Source organism: Coregonus clupeaformis, chromosome 18 (assembly GCF_020615455.1).
Source record: "Coregonus clupeaformis isolate EN_2021a chromosome 18, ASM2061545v1, whole genome shotgun sequence".
Classification (NCBI taxonomy): Eukaryota; Metazoa; Chordata; class Actinopteri; order Salmoniformes; family Salmonidae; genus Coregonus; species Coregonus clupeaformis.
The window spans coordinates 40,831,086-40,841,277 of record NC_059209.1 but is presented as its reverse complement, the minus strand read 5'-3'; the positions used below and the strand labels follow the sequence as shown (position 1 = coordinate 40,841,277).

At 42.1% G+C, this 10,192-nt stretch overlaps 2 protein-coding genes across 2 annotated transcripts; one reads left to right on the top strand and one right to left on the bottom strand.

Annotated features, from left to right (window-relative positions):
- Window positions 1-718: 718 nt before the first annotated feature.
- LOC121530800 (histone H2A.V) lies at window positions 719-4,862 on the bottom strand. The gene is made up of 5 exons (XM_041836045.2): window positions 4,737-4,862; window positions 3,447-3,524; window positions 3,128-3,241; window positions 1,328-1,457; window positions 719-1,136 (listed from the first exon to the last, which is right to left on the bottom strand). Exons 1-5 carry the CDS (start codon window positions 4,737-4,739, stop codon window positions 1,075-1,077), a joined length of 387 nt encoding a protein of 128 aa, XP_041691979.1. The 5' UTR covers window positions 4,740-4,862; the 3' UTR covers window positions 719-1,074.
- A 688-nt stretch (window positions 4,863-5,550) lies between these two features.
- Window positions 5,551-9,134, top strand: LOC121530799 (transcriptional activator protein Pur-beta-like). The gene has a single exon (XM_041836044.2). It carries the CDS (start codon window positions 5,607-5,609, stop codon window positions 6,513-6,515), a length of 909 nt encoding a protein of 302 aa, XP_041691978.1. The 5' UTR covers window positions 5,551-5,606; the 3' UTR covers window positions 6,516-9,134.
- The last annotated feature ends 1,058 nt before the right edge of the window (window positions 9,135-10,192 follow it).

The window sequence follows — 10,192 nt, the reverse complement described above, 5'->3', positions numbered from 1 at the left end:
CTCAAAACTTGCAACATCTGTGGCATTGCGTGAAAAGACTACACTTTTATTGCCCCCGCACAAGGTGCACCTGTGTAATGATCATGCTGTTTAATCAGCTTCTTGATTTGCCACACCTGTCATGTGAATGGATTATATTGCAAATGAGAAATGCTCACTAATAGGGATGTAAACACATTTGCACACATTTGAGAAAAATAAGCTTTGTGCACATGCGGAACATTTCTGGGATTTTTTTTTATTTCAGCTCATGAAACCAACACTTTACATGTTGTTTATATTTTTGTTCAGTATAATTTAAGAGCTTAAAAAAAAAATCTGCAAGGAAGAAAATCCAGATGTGCAAATTTGATATACATACCCAACGACAGAAAGCTGTAATCACCGCCAAAGGTGATTCTACAAAGTATTGACTCAGGGGTGTGAATACTTATGTAAATTATATCTATTTCATTTTCAATTCTCGCTAAAATATCAAAAAAACATGTTTCCACTTTGTCATTATGGGGTTGTGTGTGTAGATGGTTGAGAAATATTTCATCCATTTTGAATTCAGGCAAAATGTGGAATAAGTCAACGGGTATGAATACTTTGAAGGCACTGTACATAACAAATATAAACCAATAAAGTTCAGACAGCAAATATGGTTAGGAGAGGAAGTTTGAAATATAAAGTTTAACAATGACATTCTGTAGAGGGGGAAAAAATAACCACAAACGACAGCTTTGTTTTTATAAAAAAAATGGGTTTTAACAATTCCATTTTTCAATACAAAACATTTGAAGCCCTGCCAATCAAACAAGTCAACTGTGACAACCTGACAAAAGTATGAGGATTTCCCCTGTCATGCCCAAAAATCTAAAATAACATGTGTCCTTTTCTTTCTAATTATGGGAAATATTACAATAACGAAAAAAACTACCAATCACTCATCATCGTTAGCTAATAGTAATATAAAAGGATGAATGTGAAGTCCTGTTGGTCAGGTCAGAGTCCGAACACGCATCTCCGAACAGAGTCCAGTCCGAACACACGCCTCCACAGTTCCGGTCAACAAGATGGCGTCTGTCTACTCTATGCAGTCTTCTGCTGGCCCTTCTTCCCGATCAGGGACTTGTGGATGTGGGGGATCACACCTGGAAACAGAAGCAACAGTGGTTAGATAGGAATACAAGTGAGAGTATGTTGTACAGGAAATGGCGATATGGTGTTGTTCATGCGTGTACTGTACGTCAATAGCCATGATCCAAAAATAGGTGACTATGTGGAGTGTATGAGTTGTGTGCGCGCGCAAGTGATTTAATAAAAATGTGCTTTCTGAACCCACCGCCTCCAGCGATGGTGGCCTTGATGAGGGAGTCCAACTCCTCATCTCCACGGATGGCAAGCTGCAAGTGGCGGGGAGTGATACGCTTCACCTTCAGATCTTTGGAGGCGTTACCCGCCAACTCTAGTACCTAGAAACAAGTCAACCAAATCAGGATACAATATAACAATACAACTCCATTGAAACCATTTTTGTGTCTGTGATCAACTGAAATCGAGAGCTTGGGACTATAATGCGCTATCTGCATTTGTCCAAATTGAGTTGACACAGCCTTGTTTTGTTCAACATTCTCTACCTATATAGTACTTCAGATACACTACATGATCAAAAGTTTGGACACCGGCTCGAACATCTCATTCCAAAATTGATGGGCATTAATATGGCGTTGGTCCCCACTTTGCAGCTATAAACAGCCTCCACTCTTCTGGGAAGGCTATAGTGGAACATTGCTGCGGGGACTTCCTTCCATTCAGCCACAAGAACATTCGTGAGGCCGGGCACTGATGTTTGGCGATTAGGCCTGGCTTGCAGTCGGCGTTCCAATTCCTCCGAAAGGTGTTCAATGGGGTTGAGGTCAGGGCTCTGTGTAGGCCAACCAAGTTCTTCAACACCGATCTCAAACCATTTCTCTATGGACCTCGCTTTGTGCACGGGGGCATTGTCATGCTGAAACAGCGAAGGGCCTTCCCCAACCGGTTGCCACAAAGTTGGAAGCACAGAATGTCATTGTATGCTGTAGCGTTAAGACTTCCCTTCACTGGAACTAAAGGGGCCTAGCCCGAACCATGAAACACAGCCCCAGACCATTATTCCTCCAAACTTTAGTTGGCAATATGCATCGGGGCAGCTAGTGGGTTCTGGCATCCGCCAAACCCAGAGTCATCTGTCGGACTGCCAGATGGTGACGTGTGATTCATCACTCCAGAGAACGAGTTTCCACTGCTCCAAAGTCCAATGGTGGCAAACGTTACACCACTCCAGCCGACGCTTGGCATTGCGTGTGCCGAGCTTGTGTGCGGCTGCTCAGCCATGGAAACCCATTTCATGAACCTCCAGACTAAGTTCTTGTGCTGCCGTTGCTTCCAGGGGCAGTTAGGAACTCAGTAGTGAGTGTTCCAACAGAGGACAGATGATTTTTTTACACGCTTCAGCACTCGGCGGTCCCGTTCTGTGAGCTATTGTGGCCTACCACTTCGCGGCTGAGCAGTTGTTGCTCCTTGATGTTTCCACTTCACAATAACAGCACTTACGGTTGACCGGGGCAGCTCTAGCAGGGCAGAAATTTGACAAACTGACTTGTTGGAAAGGTGGCATCCTGTGACGGTGCCACGTTGAAAGTCATAGCTCTTCAGCAAGGCCATTCTACTGCCAATGTTTGTCTATGGAGATTGTATGGCTGTGTGCTCGATTTTATACACCTGTCAGCAACGGGTGTGGCTGAAATAGCCAAATCCACAAATTTGAAGGGCTGTTCACATTTTGTGTGTGTTATATATAGTACCAATTCATGTTGCTAAATTAAAAAGAACAGAAGATAACAAAAAAATCCCTGACACCATTCAAACCAATGAGGGTTTGGAACATTAAAGCCAATTATCTCAGAATAATCTTTATGCAGCTAGAACCTTACAGTCCCAAACGTAAAACGATTCAGAGATCTACTATTTAAAAAAATTAAATAAAGCTTATACATCTCTTTCCACCCCTTCACAAATGGACTAATGACATAATTTTGTTTAAATGACAGCAATTCAGAATAAGTAACCCAACAGGATATAACGGTGTGAGATAGTGTCTCACCTCAGCGGTGAGATACTCGAGGATGGCAGCACTATATACAGCCGCTGTGGCTCCTACACGCCCATGGCTGGTAGTACGGGTCTTCAAGTGCCTGTGGATACGCCCCACTGGGAACTGGCAGGAATAAAACAGATGTGAGGTTAGGCGCCAATGGGGAGGGGATGAGTGGCTTCTAGCAATTGGAGTACACATGAACACTGAAACATGAAGTAAAAAAAGAGCTAACCAATTGCATGCAAGACTGAAAATAATGAATGGCATGGAATTGCATGCAAGGTGCACTGCATCATAGGATCTCTGTAGAGGTATTCAATCTTACCTGCAGTCCAGCTCTCTGGGAGCGCGATACTGCTTTCGCCTTGGCCTTGCCACTGTCTTTTCCTGCCTTACCGCCAGCCTAGAATATAGGAAGCAAAACACAAAATATTACAAAAGGAGGCCGTAAAATGTGACTTAAGTAACATAATAGAAATCATGTTATTTGCATGTCAGCACTCTTTCCCAAAATGTCTTAAATAACACCTGCTACTCCAGAAATCCCCTAACCTGACCCTCCCTGGTCACAAACCATCACTTGCTAGTAGTTACAGTAAACACAAGTGTTCTCTCATAAATACATAATTAGCTAGTCTCAGGTCCACTTATTTTATTGTTTTACTAATTGAATGTCAAATAGGAAACGTAGTGTTTCTTTCTCACCTTTATTAATGTATTTGTTAATTACTTTGAAATGTGCTCCATAAGTAAAGTTTGATTTAATTGTTGTACAGAAACGTGTCGACAATTTGGGATGATAACTCGCCAGTGGATGTCATTCAAAATAAAACATAGCTATTTAGGAAGATTGTTAGCTAGCGTTCCAGCTGAATCATCCGGTTCTTGACCGCATACGGTTTCCCGCCAGTTACCAAGCAGCAGCTGGCATCAAAATGATGCGATGAAAAGGCACTGAAGCATGCTTTAGGACAGTTGCTCAACTCCATGTGGAGGAGAAACCCAGGTAACTAGGTATGTGGATAAAACGAACTTGACCTACATTCACACTATTGTAATAAAGTAGTCAAGCGGAGCGATTGATATACCCAATGAATTAGCCACTTTCTGAAATTGACTAATGCTAAAAGAGAGAATTAGTAGCTAGATAACCTCGACAGATATGGCAATATTTACATTTGATTTGGTAGAGAATAGTAGCCGCGGGACAACCCGACCGAACTCGAAAACAAATTGTCAGCTAGCTAACGTTGCTTAATTTAGCTAGCTAGGTACCCTAACGTTAGTAGCCTAATAGCCGTTCAACCACATGATATGTACGCGAAAATAGCCTAATTAAGCTATATTTCTAACATGAATTAGCTATACAAGCAATTACCAAACAAATAAAACTACAAGTTTCACAAGTATGCTGAAAAGTAACCTAAATATCTCACTAACTAGGTATCGGTTAGTAATGCGAACTTGTTGGCTTACTGTAGCTGGCTAACGCTAGCTTGGCATTTATTTTTAGGTCATTTGAAGCAGTAGTAGCCGGTAATGCAATTAAAACAAATGATATACCAAGCAGTCGTTATTCAAAGTATCACTACAAATAATAAACACATAACGTTACCATTTCAGCGTTTTGTTATTTGGTTGTGGAACTGAAGAGATCAGAAACAATTTCGGTTGAAGACGGAGAGAAACAATAAACCCCTTCAGCTCGCAAACCTATGCCCGGGACTCCTCGCGAGCGGATATTGACCAATGGGAATTCGTGTTGTTACTTTGAATCCTTTTTCTGACCAATCACAGCGCTGCTTGTACACATGTTACCCATCCCCCACCCCAAATTCGGCATGTCCTTTGCGCACGAGACAAAGTAGGCGGGACTGCTGAGCTAGAAATTGGCACTCAAAATGTATTTGTATTGATTATCAATATTATTCACGTGATTGACTAATAAAATGCTGAAATATACTTCGTGCATGCACACATCTGGATATTGCATATTCAGAAATACTCAAGGCACCCGTCTTTGATAATGTATGCGTCGATGCAGTTGCAAACTGACTGGGTGACCTAAAATATTAATTTGCCTCACAATTGGTGTACAAAATCAATGGGTAACTAATTAGCTAGTGCACAATTAATTAAACATACTCAGCAGTATTTTACTAGTTTGTCTGAGTATCTATTCGTTTCATATCATGTATTTTTAACACGACTAGGTTTTCAATGCATTAGAAAAGTAAGCCGATTGATACCATAAATAATCGGGGGAAATCGTTGATTTCATCGAATTAGGAGGGCACAATTTATTGACTGGCAAGAGGAATCTACCAGTAGAAAATGTACAGTTTGCTGTCTGCTGTTGTAATTGGCAGGCGAGCAGCCTATCAGAACGCAGTATTCAACGTTCTGTTATCTGCGAATTGGGTAAGCACGCGGTGGTGGGGGGGCGGGGGTCAGAACCTAGGAAGGAGAGAAGCTGGCTGCGAAGATGGCCGACGGGGACAGTGGGAGTGAGCGCGGTGGCAGCAGTGGTGGTGTAGGCGGCGGGTTTCAGCACTACCAGCGGGATCAGGAGACCCAGGAGCTGGCCTCAAAGCGACTGGATATCCAGAACAAACGCTTCTACCTGGATGTAAAGCAGAATGCGAAGGGCAGATTCATCAAAATTGCCGAGGTCGGCGCCGGGGGCTCGAAAAGTCGGTTGACCCTTTCCATGTCAGTCGCCGCCGAGTTCCGTGACTACCTGGGGGATTTTATAGAGCACTACGCCCAACTTGGGCCTAGCAGCCCCGAGCAGATCGCTCAGTCATCCGGCGGGGATGACAGTGGGCCTAGGCGGGCCTTGAAGAGTGAGTTCCTGGTTCGAGAAAACCGAAAATACTACCTCGATCTGAAAGAGAACCAGCGGGGGAGGTTCCTCCGCATCAGGCAGACCCTCAACCGAGGCCCCGGGTTCGGAGTAGGAAGTGGCGGAATCCCGGGTGGCATGCAGTCCGGACAAACCATCGCCCTCCCGGCCCAAGGGTTAATAGAGTTCCGTGACGCCCTAGCCAAACATATAGACGACTACGGAGGAGATGACGAGGAACTTGCCGGTGGCGGAAGAGCAGGGGGCTACAGCGAGCTTCCGGAGGGCACCTCCATCATGGTGGACTCCAAACGTTTCTTCTTCGACGTCGGGTCCAACAAATACGGAGTTTTCATGAGGGTGAGCGAAGTCAAACCCAGCTATAGAAACTCTATCACTATCCCGTTCAAAGCGTGGGGCAAGTTTGGAGGCGCGTTCTCCCGTTATGCCGATGAGATGAAAGAGATACAGGAGAGACCGAAGGATAAAATGTTTGAAAGGAGACCAGGAGGAGAAGAGTCGGAGGGAGACGAGGTGGACGACGATTGATTGATCAAGCCGGCTGTGTAATCTGATCAAGCTGTCTGACAACGTGATGCCAAGCTTGGATAGAAGAAGATCTATTTTGTGCATGACGTATGAATCGAACCTAAATTATAAAAAAAAATAGTGGAGTACATAAAGTATATTTGACTGAGCAAAACTGTCTATATAAGAGAAATGCGTTATAAAGGTTAGATCTATGTTTTTTTATTAACTTTTATTTAATCAGAGGAGCCTATTGAGACCAGAGTCTCATTTTCAATGGTGCCCTGAGGACATAAAATAAAAGATAAAACTACAAGATAGAATAACAAGATACAATAACAAATACATTACATTAAAACATCACAGGCATCATAAATAAATAGTTAAAGTCAATCAATCAAAACAGTTACACACCTCAGTGAACTCATTTATCATCAGGGTTTTAAACTGCCCTGGTGGCACCAGGTAATTTGTGCTAGCTAAACATTTAAAGACTGCATTAACTAGTTGGCTCATATGAGATTTTCCATTGATAAAAAATAAAATAAAATAAAAAATAAGATTGTCCATGTAATAAGTAACCCCACTCATGTAGCTAGCCCAGCAAATCCAGTCTCACAATGTTTCAGAACATGACATTAGGCCACTGGTCTCTTTTACCGGTAGAATATCTATTTTTAACTTTAAACAACTCACTTGGACCGGAACTATGTGCTGTATATAATAAGAAAAAAGTTACAATGTGGTGTTGCTGAGCAAAGAGATGTGAAACTCAGCTTATCTAATACATTGCTGTGTGTTCTGTCTTTTAAGTGGCTTGTACAGTCAGAGAACAACTGTATTGTTTTGGAAGAATTTGAATCATTGTTCTAAGTAGGACACAGAATTGGGCATAGACAGAACAGTGAGAAAAACATAGCCTGGTCCCAGATCTGTTTGTTCGGTCTTGCCAACTCCTGGGACCAGGCTAAGCAAGACAAACACCAAATCAGCATCAGTGCCCTAGTAACAGAAAGAAGTAAACAGCCCCATTGGTTGGTTGGGGAATCATTGTGACCACATGAGTGGCTGCATGCAGTGTGTCATGAATTGAAAAGCAGGGGATTCCCTCACCCTCCTTAAGGCTATAATGCTGCACATCTCCCATATTAGATGGTTGTTATACTGGTTCTATGATCTTTCCATACAGTCTATGGTTCTGTCTTTTGGCCTGTGTGCCTGTAGGAATGAATATGATCTATCTATGGACATTTTACTAGGACGAGACCTGTGCCTGCCCTGTATTGTCAACCACAAGGATGGGAGGGAGTCTTGAATGTCAAATCCAGCAACCTGTTAGATCTTGGTGACTCCGAAGGAAGATGGCTTAAGCTAGGATGACTGGCTCTGGTCATTTTTTTAGGGCTGGTTTCCCGGACACAGATTAAACCTAGTCCGGGACTAAACTATGCTCAATGCAGAATCTCCATTGAAATATATTTTCAGTCCAGGACTAGGTTTAATTTCTGTCTTAAACCAGGTCTTCCATTGATACTGGAATCGATCAAGTCATAAAGGGATTTGCCTTGATGACTAGTGTAGGATTATAAGTCATTTGGGTCCTTAATTCTTGAACTTGGATCATTAACAACTAAAAGAAACATCTGTTTCTTGTAATATTGGTGCTGTCTTAAATGTACTGTAGGGGATATTATACTTAAAAATATCAATTATAGATATAATTATTTTTCAAAAGAAATATATAGAAATATGTCTATTAGATGATATCTATATGTAAAATGAATTGAGTATTGCTGCCTAAACTAAACTGGTGTAAGCTATTTAAAACACTAAAGCTTGGATGCAATCATCCAGGCAGACTTCTAACATTCATTTATTCCCTGAATGAAAAATGAAGAGCATAGAACACAATAGTGATGACATTAACAAACAGATTTATTTTTTAATTGTACACAATGCACTTCGAATCCAGTCCCATTCAAGTAGTCTGTCTCTCAATCTGTCCTCACTTCCAGTCCATTGGACAGAAAGAATATCCATCAAGCCCCTTCTCTCAATCCATCAGTTTTCAATTTTCTCTTTCAAGTTGGTACTCTTTCAGCTGACATTAACATGTGACTAAACACCATCCAGGCTTGTTAATTCAGTGGTTGGTCCTCTAAGTATTTTAACATGTTGCATGCCTCCTCCTGTATAGGACTGCCTTGTGTTCTTTTATTTTCCATTATATTGATTGCTGTATGTTGGTGTTTATAAAAAAAAAAAAAAAAGTTTGGGACAATGATCAAAAGTTTAATTCTGGTCAACATACATACAAAAAGTAATGGCATTCATAACCTTATTCAGGAAATTACATAATTGTCAACAACAACAACCATCACATTTCCCTCTGTGAGCCTTCTCCTATTAGCTTTACTTTACCCTACAGCATAGCAGGAGAGAATTCGTCATACAAACAACATCTGGGAGCAATAGTTTTTTTTTCTACTGATATACAAATATTATATATACACATGACTTTGAACTACAACTTTATTCCTGTATTGTGTTCCATGAAATGGCAGCTGTTTCCCTTGTGAGTTCTGCTGTAATATTCTACCAAGTTCCTTTCAACGGTAAATAAAAAAGTTCTTTGCTGAGGAGGACGGATATTGTTTTCTTTTCTCCATCTAACAAATCAGATTCCACAATCATGGACTTGTTGTGGGCTAGGACTATGTTGTTTCTTTGATATAAGTAGTATGACAAATGAGGTTAGGGAGTTGGGAGGTCTTATTCAGCAACAGGTGTGCAATGCCAATTTGAAGGAATCTCACAGAACAGAATTCAAGTGATGAAACTAGGGACTCGGGAGGAATAACCCATTCAACCTTCTTACAGGGTGCACTCACATTGTATTACATTTACATTTACATTTTAGTCATTTAGCAGACGCTCTTATCCAGAGCGACTTACAGGAGCAATTAGGGTTAAGTGCCTTGCTCAAGGGCACATTAACGTCATTTAGCAGACGCTCTTAACCAGAGCGACTCACAAATTGGTGCGTTCACCCTATAGCCAGTGGGATAACCACTTTACAATTTGGGGGGGGTAGAAGGATTACTTTATCCTAACCCAGGTATTCCTTAAAGAGGTGGGGTTTCAAATGTCTCCGGAAGGTGGTGAGAGACTCCGCTGTCCTGGCGTCGTGAGGGAGCTTGTTCCACCATTGGGGTGCCAGAGCAGCGAACAGTTTTGACTGGGCTGAGCGGGAACTATGCTTCCGCAGAGGAAGGGGAGCCAGCAGGCCAGAGGTGGATGAACGCAATGCCCTCGTTTGGGTGTAGGGACTGATCAGAGCCTGAAGGTACAGAGGTGCCGTTCCCCTCACTGCTCCATAGGCAAGCACCATGGTCTTGTAGCGGATGCGAGCTTCAACTGGAAGTTCATAAATGTGTTTCAGTGTAGTAGATAAGATTGACAATGTTACCACAATATGATCATTCATCCTTGTCCAGAAACAACACTATGTACTTTTAATTAGATCTAAAATAATTGGATAAGTGTAAATAGCATCGCTGTAGCCCCATCTTGCCTTCTGATAGGTGGAATATTCAACACTGCTTATACCTGTTCCTGGCAGTGGCTAGGCTCTAGGCTAAGGGGTAGGATCTAGTGGCTGTTTGTGAACCAGGCCCCAGAGAGAGACACCATCAGTG